This window comes from Leptinotarsa decemlineata, unplaced genomic scaffold (genome assembly GCF_025532065.1).
Source record: "Leptinotarsa decemlineata unplaced genomic scaffold, Ldec_3_MD MMD2_tig00004677_RagTag_RagTag, whole genome shotgun sequence".
Classification (NCBI taxonomy): Eukaryota; Metazoa; Arthropoda; class Insecta; order Coleoptera; family Chrysomelidae; genus Leptinotarsa; species Leptinotarsa decemlineata.
Genome location: NW_027412610.1, coordinates 1,025,793 through 1,045,326, shown reverse-complemented (window position 1 = coordinate 1,045,326; position 19,534 = coordinate 1,025,793). Strand labels below are relative to the sequence as shown.

Below are 19,534 nucleotides of genomic sequence, written 5' to 3'. Positions count from 1 at the left end.
GCAGACCATGTTTGGACCCATCAACACAACATCGAGTGGTCCCAAGCTGAGATCTTGCACAAAGAAGAACATTGGTTTAGGAGAAAATTCAAGGAGGCCGCATACATGTTGTCCAACAAAGTATTCAGCCAGGCCAGCGTAGAAATACGCAACATATGGAAACCCATCATCAAGCGAAAAATGGCAAACTCCTGCCAAAACGGTCATCTCCCACGGAACCAGTGAAGCGGAAAATGGAAAGCAGGGATAAGTGAAAGTATTTCAACGACCTATAAATAGTCATCTCTCGGAGGAATCAGTCCAGTCATCACCCGAAGACCCCAGTCACCACCCGAAGACGATTGTAGATACTAACAATCGAAACGTCGTGAACTAACGTGACTTGGAATCTCTACACTTTTTATCATTTTCTTTTTTCATTCCTTTATTTTTATTTATTCAATTGTTTTATTTTTACTCGTAGTTTATTTCACTATTATTTCTTTTCAGGTTTATTTTGCTTAATATAATAGTTATTTTCAGCTATTCATTTTTAATTATTCTTTTTTAGTTGTTTCAGGGATTTCAAATCATTTTATATAGTAGACAATGGAAGTCCGAACCAGTGAAATTCAACCTTGAACCCAGCCTACTGCGTTCATTCGAAAAGGGTGAATTCTCTATATTTTACTCAACATTGATGATACTGAAATAAGTTATTTGAAAAAGTTGCTTGAAATATTTCGACCCTACATACCAAATTTCAACACAAAATGCGAATTTTGATCTTTTTTTGTAATATGAAGCTACGAACATAATTAATTCGTTAACATGCAGGAATGAGAATGAAAAAAATGGTATTCACCAATACATTCATTTCATTGATTTTGACTATTTTATCATTTCTGTTGCTTCTTATTCTCAACTATTAAATGCAAATCGGACTTGAATGAAATTAGAAAAAATTTCAAATTTCGAATTTTGGTTTGAAATGTTGAAATTCGTTATATAGAGTCAAAATCGCTTTCTAACTTTTTCAAATAATATATTCCGGTATCTCCAACGCGAAGCAAAATATCGAGAATTTGCCCTCTTCGTGAGATGGCAGAGTATTGGTAAAAGTGCGACCCATGAAGGTCTATGCCTTTATCAAAACTATCTCTGCTTTCAGAAATAACTGAAATACAGTGGTGTCTTCATCTTGAGTGTGTCACACTCAAGATGAAGACACCACTTTTCTTTTTTGAGAATATCCAACCTATTGTTTAGGTGTCTCCCAAAACAAGGAAATAATAAATGAAATATCGAAGATTTTACAAGATTATTTGAATTGGAAGGGAAACTATTGAATTTCAATTGACTTTCTTCAAACTACATAGAAAATTCTTGTCTGAGTCAATTTAAATTTTCAGGTATTTCCTTCGTACCAATATTTCTCAGCGAACTGGCAAATCTATATATGACTTTAGGAAATATTACTAAAATGGCTTCAGCTTCCTTTCTTCTTCTCACCCATGTCTTAGAACTTCTGAAGTATTGTTACTTACATATTTATAGCGAGAGGATACTTATCCTAGAATCCAAAGCCGATAGAGATGAATTTCGACCGAAAACACAAGTTCAACGATTAATTCTGGAAAATTACATTATAAAATCGAAAGTTATAACGATATTGTTCTGGTTCGCATGTATTGCTACGTGTTCATTTTGGGGTATATGCCCATTTGTCGAAAGTGATATCAGTCTGCCTTTACCCGGCTGGTTTCCTTTTCACATGAATTCCTCTGTATATTTCGGTTTTGTTTTCACATACCAAGTGTCAGCTGCGGCTATGAATGGTATCCTGAATATCGGAATGGATACTCTGATTACAGGTGAGTCATACATGATTCTTAATATAATTTGCACGTTTAGTCTCGGCACTAAATAATCCTGTAGAATAGACTGATAATTTGAAAATCACTACTGCCCCATATCGTCGATTTGTAATTCTTGAAGTCAACAAATCTCCAGAATATACTACTTTCCAAACTTCTGAAAAATTCTCCGATCTTCATTGGAAAATTCTTCCTGATTTTCCGAAACTGAGAAGAAATATTCAAGGACCTCTATCATAATACATAGCTGAATTTGTTATTACGGTGAATACAAAAATTTATAAAGAAATCTAGAAGCCTGTATTCGAAAACATCAAGTTGACGGAGAAATCTAATGAAAGAAATGTCGCATAACAAGTATAACACAACATTGAAAGTTTTTCTGCCTTCTATATAATTCGAAATGGATGCGGTAGAATCAAAAAACAAAATGCGACAATTTTAGGGTTTGGTGAATATTTCAAAAACAACCGCTGATATTCTCGATCTGAAAAGAGAATACTCTAGTTTCCCAAAATAGGAAACTTTTGTTCAATTTAATCGACCTTGTAGGTCTTACCGTTTTCGAAATAGCAATACTGAGATCGGCTAAAAAACCGGCCTTCATAGGGTAGAGCGCGATGACCGCCATTTAGCGGTATTTTGGGAAATGAAAGAATCGAGATCCTGAAAATTGACATTTATAGATGTTTCAATATGCTTCACCAAAAATAAAAAACGTTCCTTCATTACGTCCAGTTATGCCGGAAGTTAGTATCAGTTTTTTCAATTCGAAAGTTACACCTTGTATATTTTCACATTTTTTAATATCCGGCATAATTTTAATGTGAGTTCATGCGAAAAATACTAGGTATTTGGCTCTTGAGTAATTTTCCCATAAAGTTCAAAAGTTTGAGAGAATACAAACTTCATTCCATCGTTTTGTAGGAGTAACAGTAGAGTGCTGATAACGGCTTTGAACCTAAGTTTGACCTTGAAAATCCTTTTCCACTCTTCCCCTTTCAAACCATCCGCCTATGATTTGACTTCGAAAGCCGTAACGATTCAATCACCTTGGGTCGCACGTCACATGATCTTGAAATTTATAGCAATTCTGGATTTCCCTCTACCACAAGTAACTTCGCATGGCTTATGGCCTTGGATGTGTGATTGCAGTTTCAGCTTGAGCGTGTTGGTAACTTGAATCTCATGTCTTAGAACACTCACCAGTTGCTACTTTACACTCGAAGGCCACAGTGAGCAGATGTCTGCATTGGAGCGTTCAGTCAGTAAAGAGACACAGTGGTGAGGGGACGTACTGCAAGTCTCAGTGGGTTTTCGACCCTCTGCCAGGGCAATTCTCTGAAAGTCATAGAGACATTCTGTAATTCGTCAGCCGGCTAGCATTCTACACTCAGATGGCTTGGTGAGCGCAGATGAAGGCGGTGCTTATCTTGAAATTCTGACAGCGAGTTGTGCTGGGTCCTCGATAGAGTAATGAGACATTCCATACCCATCCTTTGTTGTGGAATATTGTCGATAGCGGTTATTCATCACTTTTGAATTGAGGTGTTCTATGCTCAAGTTCGATACTACATGAATACCTTTGTACCCAAGGTCAAGCAGCTGAGGTAATATTTGCTCATGGCTGGTTATTTCGTGTCTTTCTCAAGGTCACCTTCAGACACAATTTTCGGGATCATAACAATAACTTTTTTTCTGAAAGTTTTTGAAGGTCTGCAAAACTTTTCAATTTCGATGGAATCTATAAAAATAGGGGTATAGTAAAGAAAAATAGGTAGTCTATGACGATTTTGCGTCACCAAAATATAAATTGAGGCTGATGTCCAACTCGATGGCTAGGGGAATAGTCGGAGTGAAGCCAAAAAGAGAGATAACACGAAGAGCAAATGTTGCAAAAAGATATCCTTGCTTTCGAAGAGTTGAGTGTGGTCTTCGATTACATGAGGGTTATGGTGAGGATGTGGAAGAAAAATCAAGGTTGAGGGTGAGCTTAGGTGCTCTGTGACGGAGTGTGAGTCATCGATTTATTATACTCATACTAATTTTGACAAAATTGAGTATGGAGGATGTATCAAAATGGTACCGACACGTACCACGGGTACAAAAAGTGCTCAATTCTTCTCATCGAAGGAGTATCAACACAACTCCAACCGGATACTCTTTGGAGTGAAGTTGAGAAATATACAAGTTGAGAACATACAACCTGAGAAAGGAAATGGTAATAAACTACAAAGAAGGAGACCTGGTAGCTATCAAGAGAACACAGTTCGAACAAGAGTTGAAACTTGTAAAAAAGTTTCTTGGACCTTACGAAGTTCTTTAAGTTAAACCCTACGAAAGATACGATGTTTTAAAGGTTGGCATTCATGAAGGGCCAAGCAAGACGTCAACTTGTGCAGAATTCATGGAACCTTGGGTTGAGTGTGAGTCTGAATCCGAGTCGGATTCTGCACAGGATGGCCGAATGTAGGATTCAGTAGTCCGATGATTGTTTTACCCACAAATGCTGATCGAAACAAGCGCGTGCCAACCCTGACTTGTCTTGACGAAAGACGAAAGACGCATTCTTAAAAAAAGAATTGTTTGAATAGTGGAAGAATATAATAAATGTGCCAACAGTTAATAATAAAAAACGAAACGACACAGCCTACCGTACGTCACCCCGATTTCACTGGAGTTTGGCATTTGGAAGTTGAATTCATACATCAGGTTCAACTGTTATCAGTGTTTTTTTATTTTTATTTTTTAACAAAACACAAGCACTTCAGAAAAATCCTTAGGGCGCGCTGAGCGGTGCCTGTGCGAAAGGAGCGATTCACATTGGATTTGAATCGCTGAATATCAAATCCACTTGGGATAACGTTCTCTATATGAAATAGTTCTTGAACAGTGAAGCTCGAGATGTACTTAGTTTAACCTCAATGATATGTACCGCTCTTGGTGGAATCAAATGTGTTAAGTCATTTGGGCACTTCCCGTGAAAGTATCTATAGAAGAGAAACAAATCCCCAACCCTTCTTCGATGTTCCAGACTATCAAGGTTGCAAGTGATGTTCGCGTCTTCAATCAGGCGGATGGCTCTTTTCTGGATGGATTCCAGCAGCTTCAGGGTATGCTTAGAGGCGGAGCACCATACTCCAACAAGTAAAAGAATAATGACAAAAAAATACCTTTTCTGGAAGTACTGGTCACCAGAGAGCCTTGTCCTCTGAAATCCATAGTACTTCAAAAATCGACATATAAAAAAAGGTATTTGAATAAAGAATCCAGTTGGCAGCAAGACAGAAATGATGATGAAGTTCATACTTGAATGAATAGGGAAATAACTGAAAATTTCACAGGATATCTTCCACTGCGTTCCATATTTTTCAATATTAAGCGAATCAACGAAGAGTCATTCATTATTTTGACGTATAATTTTCATCCCCCTATTATTCAATTCATTATTAACCGGAAATATTTTCTTTGTAATTTGTAAGCAAGAAGTGGAGAAGTTGGAATATTCAACTTTGTCAAACTTTTGCAATTATTGAAAAAACTCTTCTCTGAAATTTTATTACGAAAAATTGTGGTTCTGCAGAAGGAAAACATATAATTTGGCGGCATTCGAATATATTTTTTATGAGACAGTTTTCTGTTACCCTAATAAATATACTCCAGGTTTTCACTATTCTGAGGAGTTCAATGAAGAAGGTTGATGGAAAAATGGACAGATTCGATATTAATTTCCGAAATATTATCATCGTGAATTTCAATTTCCTATATTTTTTTGGCATTATGTATCCTGACTTTGATAGTTTGGAGAGCATCGTCATCTACATTGTCAAAGTTCTCATATTTTTGGGTGAGTCTATAAGATTCAATTTTGAATAGACGTTGTGGGCTAATTTCGTAATTGATTGATGCAATATCACTTTCAAAGTTTTGTTAACAGTGGAAGTTGTCAATTTCCGTACACTCGCCTACATGAATACATTCGATCTGTAATAAGAGTACATTTTTATCAATTGAATTATTCAACTGGGAGTTTTTTAATTTTTTCATTGGTGTTGTTGCTCGTTTTTTTTATTTCACATTATCGAATATATTTCCACCCCTGGATTCTAAAGTATTCATACTGGGGATAACAAACTGTGAGCCCTATATCACCACTTCAATTTTTTTCAAAAAAGAGCAGAAACATATCAAATATTCTGTTTACAATATTGGTGATATTCAAAAAGTATAGATTGATGCCACTTTATCTGTCAAGAAATTTCGAATAACTTCAATTCCATGAGAATGATCTTTATTTTGATTAGAGTTCGAAGTCGATCAAACAAGCACAATTACATGATATTTATAACATTGAATGATTTATTGAAACATTCTGTTATAGAAGGGTATATATGATATGGTGATATGGTGAGTTATTCGAGGATACTGGTGTGGACTGATAGCCTCCGTATGAAATTAATTTTTGTTCTTTTGGCTCATAAGTTGCATATGTGATCATCATCGACATGTTGCTTCTTTGAATTATTGTTAATTCAAAATAATTCCAACCTGATGATATAGACACCAAAATTCAACAGGATAGTTCTGAGAGATACTTTAGCACTCCTATGGCTTCCGATTTTTTCATGCTGCATCTTGGACACAGGACCGTATATCTATGTAGCATATTAATTAATGAAAGTTTGACCACACAATAAAGTTCCAACAGTAGATCAATGATATGTGTATGTTCATGTTTTTTCTGTTAACCAGCTATCGCACTCTCACGAACGACAACCGTCAGAAGTCTAAACTTGTGCGAGCTAAGAACTAACGAGGTCTTACCTTTTAAGGTGTGATTCCTAACATGGGTTGGACGATAGCAAGTGACAATCGAGCGTTCAGCCTGCGGCTTGAACCATCGACTCGCACATCGGCCGATTGACTGAGTGAACAAAGCACCCACGTCGAACCGCCCGGCTACCGACCGACATGATATATGATATCATTATATAACTTTGCTCCACTGAGTCTCTATAACGTCATGTTTTGTTAGAAGTATTTCTTATTCTTGAAACTTTTCACTTAAATGTTTTTCGTAACTGTTACTTGAGTTATAATTTTTGTCAGCTGTCCAATTTTTTATGCCGAAATGAATTGAAGAACACAATACTCTGATGTGATGGCATAAGCGATTATTGACACTATGTATTTCATACTGGAGTTTTTTACCAACACCAAATCGTTATTTTTACACCTCGACACGTGTTTCGATCACCAAGTGATCATCTTCAAGAGGAAGATAAAACTAAAAACTACTCAAAACTAAAGCTGCTTATACTAATCAGGTACATCATACAGGTAGGTAATCAGTAATACCACCCCTACAAGTGTACCACCCTAAATTAATTTTACAATTGGCCTTTCTATTATTTTACAATATGTCCTTATGTATGTTTAAATGTTACTGCTAAATAAAATTTCACAATATTGCTTATCTAAATATATTTACAATGTGTCTTTTTGTAGTAATCAGTAAACCCAACAATATTATTTCAACAAGCTATATAGTATGCTATTTGGTATTGGTCCGTTATCGTTATTCATAATATTATTATGTTTACTTATTTCTACACTCTCGTAGCCATCTAGTTGCCTGTTGTTGTTAACTTGTTAACTTGTTGTTAACAAAGTAGTAATTCTGGATAAATCGGACTACTACGAAAGGGTCAATACTTTCATTACCAACGGACCGTATGCGAAATTGTCCAGAAACCCGTTACCAAAGATGATTACAGAAGTAAAAGACGTCCTAAAGAAATACGACAACATACTTACCCCTCAACTGAAACGGAAGTTACAAGTTTCCAACCCAACGGTGTCGAAACTATATTGCCTCCCAAAAATCCATGAACCGGGAAAATCAATGCGCCCCATCGTGTCAGCTATTGGAGCTCCTACCTACCAAATAGCGAAGTGGCTCACTAAGGAATTTGAAACCTTGTCTATTGCGGAACCAGGTTTTAGTATGAAAAACTCTTCAGAGTTCATACAACATACAAAAAACATGGTTCTGCAAGAAGGTGAGATTTTGGTTTCTTTTGATGTTAGTTCATTATTTCCTAGCGTCCCAATTCCACAGACCTTGCAATACCTCAGGGAACTACTGGAGAAAAATAATTTCAAAAACAACGAAATCGATGAATTCGTTTCTCTTACCAATTTGTGTATGAAACAAAATCGTTTCCAGGTAGAAGGTTGCTTTTATGAACAACAGGAAGGTACGGCCATGTGAAATCCCTTGTCCCCCTACCTGGCAGATCTGTTCATAAGCAGATTCGAAATGGAAACTAAAGAAAAGTCAAAGTATTTTCCTAGGATTTGGCTAAGGTATGTGGATGATATTTTCGCGGTATTCAATACCAAAAAATCGAATATCGAGGACTTTGTTTCCTTTTTAAATAATAGATGTCCATCAATAAAATTCAAGTATGAATTAGAAAATAAGGGACAACTACCATTTCTTGACGTTTTGGTAATGAGGAGCAAAGATGGAGGGTTGGAATACGATATATTTAGAAAAGAAACAAGCACGTACAGATATATTCCTGACAGTTCACATCACTGTGGACAGCACAAACGTGCTGGGTTGAATTTTTTGGTGCATCGTCTTTTGACTTTTCCTATAACACATGATAGGTTCACAAAAGAAAACCGTACAATACAGGAAATAGCAGCCACTAACGGTTTCCCGAGGGGTATTGTAGATGACATAATTAGGAAAAAGAAGTTTAGGTTAAGATGAACGAAATCTCGACTTTCAGAAAGGACAAAAACCAAGATAAATACATCTTAGTTCCATACCACCAATATACGAAGAATTTTGGAAAGATTTTCAAGGAACTAGGTATGAAGGTTGTTTTTAAAACAAGTCATACACTGCAGAGCCTTTTGAGAAGTCCAAAAGACAAAGTCAAGAATTCGGAAAAGTCTGGAATTTACGAAATTGAATGTAAGGACTGCGATGCAAAATATTATGGACAGACAAAAAGATCTATTGAAGTGAGATTAAAGGAATACATAACACACTTAAAATATGGAAGACCTGAAAAATTAGCAGTCGCCCATCATATTTTGCAACGAAACCATTCCATAGACTTCTGTTTAAAATTGTGTATATTTGTTTTCACATGTTTTTGTTAAAACCGGCAACAGTGTCTAAAATGTAATGACAGGCCTGGTCCCTTGAGAAGGAAGGAGTTGAGTCGCTATTTGTATGTCGAATAATAAAGTTCAGTTCAATCGACGCTATTTATTTATCACTATACCAGCACTATTAACAACTGAAAATTCGACATCAGTTTATTCAATTCAATTATTCAAACAAATCTTGGTCCTTCGATCCGCATATAGTGATAAATCAACGAAATTTCAATTAAAAAACTTCAATTATTCTGGAATAAGACATCTGAAAACGATCAAGGAAAGAAAGCAGCTAGTCGACCAAATCAATTATGGATCTGGAGTCTCGATGAATCGCTGGTCAACCACATGGGCAACTATACGCACTCATACAAGATAAAATCAACCAGTCTAATAAAAAAAAACATACAGTTGGACAAATCAGTAAAGGATATCGAGCAACGACGAATTTTTGACCTTTGGTTTGGGTGAATTTATGCATAGCAGACAACGAGCCGATAAGTAAGTCAGTTCCTTCTATTTTCCAATTGTTTACCTTCCTATTTTTTTTGCAAATCATTAGGTCTGTTTTTAAGTGGTTTCGACTGAATTAGTTTAACGATGAGTGCTGCGGAATTGCGGCAATTAATAAGAAATCGTAGTTCGCTTAAAATACGATTGACTTGTTTATCTAAATACACTGATTCAATTCAAGATGAAACAATTTCACCTGCTTTCAATGATGTTAAATTACGTTACGAAAATAATGTCACATTATTAAGTGAATTTGAAAATGTGCAGAAAATAATAGAAGAAAAATGTCCTGACGATCAATTAGAAACGCATATGGATGAAAGAGAATCATTTCAAGACAAATATTATAAAGCCATTTCAATTCTGACAGAATTTATTAGTCAAGAGTTGCCTTCAACTGTTCAAGTACATCAAAACAGAAGTGTTAATGATTCACTTCAACACTTTTTATTGCCTAAAATTAAACTTCCTACTTTTACCGGTGAATACGATCATTGGCTTGAATTCAAACGAAATTTTCTAAATACTATTGATTCAAACACAAATTTGAATTCTGGTCGGAAATTCAATTTTTTGAAAGCATCTCTAGATGGATACGCGAAAAGGACGATTGAATGTTTTGATGAATCACAGGACTATCAAGGTGCTTGGAAAATGTTATGCGAAAAGTTTGACAGGAAAAATTTCCTTGTTGATACTCACATAAGATCTATTTTCAATATCAATTCAATAAATAGAAGTACATTTTTACAATTCCGAAGCATGCTAGATGACATTTCCAAACATCTGTCCTGTTTGGAAGGTATGAAGCTTTCAAAAGATACTTTATTTGATATGACTATTAAAAATAGTCTTATGTAAAAATAATGTCTCTCATAATAAATCTATTTCTACACGGTCCCAAGTGAATGTTTCCTTGAATCAAATAAAATGCAATTTTTGTAAAAAAAGCCATTCAATTTATACTTGTCAGGATTTTCTAAAATTACCAATCAATGAGAGATGGAGCAAAGTTGTAGCATTGAAGTTGTGTTCCAATTGTCTGCGTACTGGACATTCGAAAGATACATGCAACAGTGGTAGCTGCCGCAGGTGGAGACGCAAGCATAACACTCTTTTACATAACGATATTCAACAATTTAATGAAAATACTAACAAAAATTCTGTTAATCTTTTAAGCAGTTCTAATTTATCTGATGAACAAAGTACTAGTTCACAAAACAATTTTATTCCATCAGGGGTTGCAAATACCAGTCAAAATTATTTAGTAACTAATCCTGTTCCAAATTCCACTGTATTATTGTCAACAGTTACCTTTAAAGTTAAGGATAGTACTGGAAAATTCCATAAATGCAGGGCACTTTTGGATTCTGGTGCACAATCCAATTTAATAACCAAAGAATGTGTTCAAAGGTTGAACTTGCCATTGACTACAGCCAAACTATCAATTATAGGAATAAATCAAGTTGTTTCCAACTTAACACAGAAGGTTACACTTACAATTTTCTCAAACATTAATAATTCTCAATTCGATTTGTGTTGTTATGTAACACCTTTCACTTGTACCATTCCTTCCGAGAAAATAAACACTTTCTTCTCAATTCCAGAAAACATATGTCTGTCTGACCCAGAATTTTATCTTTCACAAAGAATAGATATGATCATAGGTTCCAGTCTGTTCTGGGATCTACTCGTACAAGGCAATATTAAACTAGGAAAAAATGGCCCAATTTTACAAAATATTAAATTGGGTTGGGTTGTCGCTGGCGCTACTATTAACACATCAATGTTTTCTTCGTGCAACTTTTCAAAAGATTTTGTGCCAGAAGACAAACATCTAAGAAAGTTCTGGGAAATAAATGAGGAAAACGTACCTCTAAATATGTCAAAGGATGACATTCAGTGTGAAGAATTTTTAAAAACCACCACACGAGATAAAAAAGCTCAATTCATTGTAAAATTGCCTCTGAAACACTCAACTGAACAGTTAGGTGATTCAAAGGAAACTGCCATTAATAAATTTTTGGCATTAGAAAAACGATTTCAAACAAATGTTGAGTTTTACAATTTTTACAGGGATTTTATTCATGAATACTTGCAGTTAGGTCATATGACTAAGATAGAAACACCTAACAGTTATAACCACAATTATTATTTACCTCATCACGGTATCTTAAATGAAAGCAGTATTACCACCAAATTAAGAGTTGTATTTGATGGTTCCTGTTCAACCAGTTCTGGATGGTCTTTAAATGACTTACAGTATGTAGGGCCAAAAGTACAAAACGATATTTTTGATATATTAATCAGATTTCGACTGTACAAATACGTTGTTTCTGCGGACGTCAGTAAAATGTATAGGCAAATTTGGGTTCATCCGAACCATAGACCACTTCAGCTAATTCTCTGGAGAGATACTCCCAGTGAAGCACTTACTACTTACCAACTCAATACAGTCACTCATGGTACCACGAGCGCACCATATTTAGCCATCAAATGCCTTAATCAACTAGCTATACAAAATCAAACTAACTATCCTATAGCTTCAAAAACAATTCTGTCCGATTTCTATGTAGATGACCTGTCAACCGGGTCCAATGATTTAAAAGAGTTGCAAGGTAGATGCAAAGACATATCTTCTATTTTGAGATCCGCAAATTTTATTCTTAGAAAATGGAGTGCAAATGACGTACACATTTTAAAAAATATTCCTTGCATTGACATACCCAATGAAATTTTAACTGTCGGCGATTATGAAAGTTGCAAAACATTAGGCATTCAACTTGATAATAAAAGAGACAATCTGACTTACAAAATTTCCCCTATCCATTTAACTAGTTCCATTACAAAAAGACAAATACTATCCATTATAGCCCAAATTTATGATCCGTTAGGACTTCTTGCTCCAGTAATGATTATTGCAAAAATTATAATTCAGAACCTTTGGGCTCTCAAACAGTCGTGGAATGAAAATGTTCCTCCAAATATATTTCTCCAATGATCCAAATTTTACAATCAACTAAATGAGCTTAACAATTTGAAGATTCCTCGATGTTCTTTAAGTGACAACCAATCGATAATTGACATTTACTGTTTTTGTGATGCATCTCAACAAGCTTATGCAAGTTGCATTTATTTTCGAAGCAAAAATTCAGCCGGAAATTACGTTTCTCGTTTAGTTTGTTCTAAAAGCAAAGTTTCACCTTTGAAACCCCTCACAATTCCAAGATTAGAATTATGCGCTACCTTACTGGGAGCCCAGCTAGTAGAACAAGTGGTCAGAGCTATATCAATAAAGGTACCTATTTTTTATTGGACTGATTCACAAATAGTATTGTGTTGGATCCGGAAAGATCCTAATCTGCTACAACAATTTGTAGCCAACCGTGTGTCCAAATTACAGAATTTAACCAATATTGATGAATGGCATTACATAAATACAAAAGAAAACCCTGCAGATTTGGCATCGAGAGGAGTTCTTCCTGAAAACCTGAATAAATGCTTTCTGTGGTGGAACGGACCTGATCTTCTATACAATTCAATTAATGATAATCCGCAGGATTATATTATAGACATTAAACTTCCAGAATTGAAGAAAATACAGACTGTGCTAATTAATACAAACAAAGAACCATTTGATCTATTTTTTACATTTTCAGATCTTAAAACATTGAAAAACGTTACAGCATATTGTCTTATATTTATGTCCTATTCTCGAAAATTATCTTCAAATAGAACGTATTGAATACTGACTCTTTCAGAAATCAATTATGCATTTCTTCAATTATTGAAATTATCTCAATTAGAATCATTCCATAAAGAAATATCTTATTTAAAAACAAATAAGGGTTTCCCACCTAAACATAAACTCAGTAGTTTATCACCCTTTCTTGACGAAAACAATTTACTCAGAGTAGGTGGAAGACTTCGCTCAAGTTCATTAGATACAAATTCAAAACATCCTATCTTGCTATCATCCAGCCATCCTTCAACTAAATTAATCTTTGAACACAAACACAAAATTTTAGTACATCCTGGGCCTCAGCTACTTCTATCTTCAGTTCGACAATTTTACTGGCCGTTAAACGGTAGAAACTTAGCAAAGAAAACAGTTAAAAATTGTATAACTTGTTTCAAATTTAATCCAAAATTTAGCTGAGTGTCCAATGGCAAGTTTACCAGAAACTCGTGTGAAACCGTCCTTGCCTTTTCAGTGTACTGGTCTAGATTTTGCAGGACCATTTTCCTTAAAAGATAAACTAGGATGTGGATCCAAAATATTGAAATGTTATGTTTGTGTTTTTGTGTGCTTCTGCACTAAGGCAGTTCATTTAGAACTAGTCTCCAATTTAAAAACAGAATGTTTTTTATCTTGTCTTGAACGTTTCACATCACGAAGGGGAATACCCAATGATATTTACTCAGACAATGGAACCACCTTCAATGGTGCTCGAAACGAACTTAAAGAAATGGGTTTCTTTCTTAAAGGTAATATTAATTCTTTAATTGATTATGGAAATCAAAATAATATCAGATGGCATTTCATACCTCCATATACGCCTAACTTTGGTGGCCTATAAGAAGCAGCCGTGAAGAGTATGAAACATCATTTAAAGCGATGTATGCTTAACAAAAACCTTATTTATGAGGAGTTCAATTCACTATTAATTCAAGTCGAGGGTATCTTGAACTCAAGACTTTTATTTGCAAACTCTTCCGATCCCAATGATTTACTTTCTATCACTCCATCACATTTTCTTATTGGTCGTCCTATTTCCTCCATTCCCGATGCTGACTTAACCACAACTTCAACAGGAAGACTATCTCGTTTGGATATATTAACGCAAATGTACCAGCAGTTTTGGATTCGTTTCAAACAGGAATATATATCGCAATTGCATCCTCAATATAAATGGAAGAAATTACCCACCCCACTTCACGAAGGCACCTTGGTCCTGATTAGGAACGATCTACAACCTCCGGGTAAACGGTCTTTAGGGCGTATACTCAGTCTCTACCCTGGAAAAGATGGAGTTTCCCGTGTGGCAGAACTCAAAGTGTCTAATAAAACAATTGTGCGTGCTGTTAGACATTTATGTCCATTACCAATTCAAAATGAGATAGATATATAATGTATTGTTATCTGTTACGATAATTTTATTATGAATATTTTTTTTTTGAAGGTACCCTTCAAAGGGGTTAGTATGTTTAAAATTGTGTATATTTGTTTTCACATGTTTTTGTTAAAACCGGCAACAGTGTCTAAAATGTAATGACAGGCCTGGTCCCTTGAGAAGGAAGGAGTTGAGTCGCTATTTGTATGTCGAATAATGAAGTTCAGTTCAATCGACGCTATTTATTTATCACTATACCAGCACTATTAACAACTGAAAATTCGACATCAGTTTATTCAATTCAATTATTCAAACAACTTCAGTTCTTTAAGATTAGTTAGACAAGTTAACAACAACAGGCAACTAGATGCCTATGAGAGTGTAGAAATAAGTAAACATAATAATGTTATGAATAACGATAACGGACCAATACCAAATAGCATACTATATAGCTTGTTGAAATAATATTGTTGGGTTTACTGATTACTACAAATAGACACATTGTAAATATATTTAGATAGGCAATATTGTGAAATTTTATTTAGCTGTAACATTTAAACACACATAAGGACATATTGTAAAATAATAGAAAGGCCAATTGTAAAATTAATTTAGGGTGGTACTACTGATTACCTACCTGTATGATGTACCTGATTAGTATAAGTAGCTTTAGTTTTCAGTAATTTTTAGTTTTATCTTCGTCTTGAAGATGATCACTTGGTGATCGAAACACGTGTCGAGGTGTAAAAATAACGATTTGGTGATTGGAAAAAACTCCAGTAATATTCATTACTACACCAAAGGTTCCAAACAGTACATCACAACTATGTATTTCAAACTATTTTTTTTTTCAAAGCATGCAACTATTGTCTACTTCTGCAACTTTTTTAGAAGTTGGACATATTTGTAAATTCGAATACACTTATACGACAGAAATAGAGAAGTGAATTTTCCATTCATTAGTTTTTTCGAGTTCTTGCATTTGAGGGTTCTCATTTGCTATTAACTTTCATTATTATTACAGTAATCCAGATGAGAGGGTACATTTCTGAATTCTCTTTATTCCTCAACAGTCACATAAACAGGTAATTCCGTATGAAAATAAGAAATTTCTGTAAGGTTGATATACTTCAACGGTTGAATTAACTCCAATTCTGTTAGTAGCAAATTGTATTTTACCACGTAATTCTATCCCTTTTTGAACTTGGACAATATCAAACACCCGAATTTGCTGGTACCATACAAAATATCCTTTGTTGTAGAACGAGCCTCAAAATAAAGATCTTATATTCAAAATGAATGAGATGAAAAATCATATATTTCGATATGTTTCTATTATTCTGTATTTCTTATAGTTGCAATGATTTTTATATTGTGATTCTTGATTGACTAGGTTTCTTCTTCATGGGAATCGTCATCGGCGAAGTTGTGAATTTGTTCAACAGTTTAGGCGACTTAGAAGCAACGGTTACCGCGTCATTTCTCACTTTATCTAATCTGGTTTCTATAGCAAAATTTTATGCTATCGCCAAACATCAAGAAAAGATCCTGAAACTAGCAAACCTTATCAACAGAAAAGAATTCAAACCAAAATCTGACGTGCAATTACTGATTCTGAAAGAGTACATCAAAACATCTAAAGTCATCTCAGGGCTGATGTATGGTGGATGTATATTCACGTGTGTCTTTTGGGCCATATATCCATTCACGGAAGATGGTGATGTTTTTTTACCGATTGCAGCATGGATTCCCTTCAAAACCAATACTTCACCAAGTTTCGAGATTGTTTATGTTTATGAAATAATAGCTACAGTCATCGGAGGCCTCACTGATTTGAGTGCCGATTGTTTGATAGCAGGTAGGTTTTAGAAAAAATGTACAGAAACATATAGAAATTATGAATAACCCATTGACCAATAGCAATTTTCAAAGCGTAAAAAATTATTGTTTTTGGAGAAAAGAGAATTGAAACTTTTTATGTTTTCAACACTTTTATTTGTAACTAACGTTACTGCAGTTTCGTCCTATAAGGATATTTTCAAACTTCAGTAGAATGGAAAACTTAATTTGAAGACCTCAATATTCTTTGATAGAAATGAGACATATAAGAAAATGTGTTCGTCTCGGGACGCACCACAGAAGTGATAACTTGAACTCATCTAAGTTGAACTATACAGTATTGAAGTTGTGTTCAACTTCAGAAAAGCATAGGTTATCACTTGAATTTTATGTATATTATGATGCAAGGAAAGATTATTTTGTAATGAAATATTTTATTGATTATTTTGTGTATGTACATATATCATAGCTACTATAAGCCAATAGTTACTTGTGTAGGATTATAAAATGATAATGTACGTACACAAAATCAGTAGAATGATGTTTAACCAAGTTCTACATAACAAAAAATATTACGTGCTTGCTGGTTAAATTTTTATAATACTGTCAACAGTATATGTCTATGGCACACTAAACACTGAGCGTATGTCCAACGAGAGAAGAGCCTGCCTTCCGCTGACCTATGCGTGAGAGAAAGGAAAGCCACACAAATTGGCGCTGTAACGCATTAGGTAACGAAACGATTTACTGTCCCATAAGAAGTGATCACTTTGAAATATTCAAAAGCAATAAAGTTAGTGATACGTCGACTTCATTTTTTCTGGGGAGAATACTGCTATGTCAGATATAATAATTTCAGAAGAATAAAAAATGAGTTAGTTCATTTTAGGAAAAAATGTTTTGGCTTTCTACTTTTCCATCTGTATACACAAAATGTGGTAATGTTTCCTTAAAAGCATATCCCTTTCAATTCAAATTAGGTTAAATTTTCTTGGATTCTGAAAAAGTATTCATAATAACTGACTCTCACTACAACTGATTTTTCAAGTATTGTTAACATGAGTAATAGGTAGGTGGATCAACTTCTATCACAGAACGAAAAAATATTTGACGTTACTTCTCAGTAACTGAAAATGTTTCGTGATGTATTTCATCAGTTCGGACTTCCATTGTCTAGTATAATATAAACTGATTTGAAATCCCTGAAAAAAATAAAAGATCAACCGAAAATAAAAACAAAAAACTGAAATCACAAGGAAATAACATACAAGCTACAACCAGAATATAAAAAATTAAAATATAAATAAAAGCTGAAAATTAAAAAATATCATTAACAAATATGAAAAATTAAAATTAAAATTAAAATTAAAATTAAAATTAAAATTAAAATTAAAATTAAAATTAAAATTAAAATTAAAATTAAAATTAAAATTAAAATTAAAATTAAAATTAAAATTAAAATTAAAATTAAAATTAAAATTAAAATTAAAATTAAAATTAAAATTAAAATTAAAATTAAAATTAAAATTGAAATTGAAATTGAAATTGAAATTGAAATTGAAATCGAAAACGAAATCGAAATCGAAATCGAAATCGAAATTGAAATTGAAATTGAAATATTCCAAACCAAGTTACTTTAACGACGTTTCGATTGTTAGTATCCACAATCGTCTTCGGGTGATAACTGGACTTATTCCTCCGAAATCTGACTATTTATAGGTCATTCACCTATCCCCTCTTTTCTTTTTCCACTTCATAGGTTTTAGCGGGAGATGACCGTTTGGCGGGAGTTGATCGTTTTTCCCTTGATAAGAGGTTTCCATATGTTACGTATCTCTACGCTAGCTTGACTAAATGCGTTGTTGGACAACATATACGCGGCTTCTTTGAATTTTCTACTAAACCAGTGTGGATGATTTCAGCTTGAGCCCACTTAATATTATGTTGATAGGTCCAAACATGCTCTGCTATTCCAGATTTGCTGGTTTCTCCTCGCTGTGCGAGGATAAACCAGCAAACATATATTATTTCACTATGAGAAAAAACATGAGAAATGAATGGAATAGGAGAGAGAGGCGAAAGCCAAAAAGCAATCATAATTGATTCCAGATACAAAAGTATCATTGGAGCAATGCGAAAGTAATTCCGACGAAAAAAGCTAGTTATAGGGGGGATTTTTGTAGTTGATAAGAATCCGGCACAGAGTCTTAAGTGAGAATTTCTCTCCACAATAAAGGTTTCTTATCCATTTATGAACTTCAGAAAGCAGGTTGTTATTGATAGTTGAACGTTTTGAATCGAAAGATATTTTCATAGTGCTTCGATTCTCAATGTCTACCAGTAGTCCACTATGCTTCGCATGAGTCTATTTTGTACAATAATAGGGGAGCCCAAGCGGGGATTTTGGAATTTACTAAAGCGCAGCAGATCAATATACAGGGGGATACCTTGTACCCGGTTGAGTATCTCCACCAAATATGAGCCCCATATATAAGGCCGCCTGTGAGGGATCAGGCGTCACTCACAAATCTGACAATTTGTGAGTGACGTAAAGAAAGGGGAGGGCAGCAAAGTTGTAAAAAAATAACGTCATTTCGACATTCTCGAGTGTAGCTAATTTTTTTTATTTTTAAGGAAATAATTCAAAGATAACGAAAAATATATAATTTGACGATTTTCGCAAGCCGAAATAACAAAAAATGGTCGATAAAGTTTAATGCGTGCAGCTGTGTGATACCTATATTTGCCTCTCCGAGTTTCCACTTTTTCTCAATCTATTACTCTCTCACTCCGTCCCCACTCTGAATTCTGTTGCCATGACGCCATCACAGCTGATCACAGAGACTCGTTCGTGATGAAGATGAAGATGATTAATTAATCAATTAATTGATAGATGTTCAATGCGTAAATTATGAATACAAGTATTCTACTTTTAAAATATACACTTATTTATTTGCATGTTATTTTCTGGGCTTTTCAAATAATTAAGTTCAATGAATGAAAACTTTTTTTTTAATATTGTTTTTGTCA

General features: G+C 34.3%; 1 protein-coding gene across 1 annotated transcript in view; it reads left to right on the top strand.

The window, feature by feature from the left end:
- The first annotated feature begins 8,979 nt into the window (after window positions 1-8,979).
- The window catches only part of LOC111508380 (odorant receptor Or1), a 60,223-nt gene continuing 49,668 nt past the window's right edge, over window positions 8,980-19,534 (top strand). The window contains exons 1-2 of the mRNA XM_074179235.1: window positions 8,980-9,539; window positions 16,059-16,523. Coding sequence (XP_074035336.1) covers window positions 16,070-16,523 — 454 coding nt within the window. The 5' untranslated portion in view covers window positions 8,980-9,539; window positions 16,059-16,069. The remainder of the gene's footprint in view (window positions 9,540-16,058; window positions 16,524-19,534) is intronic.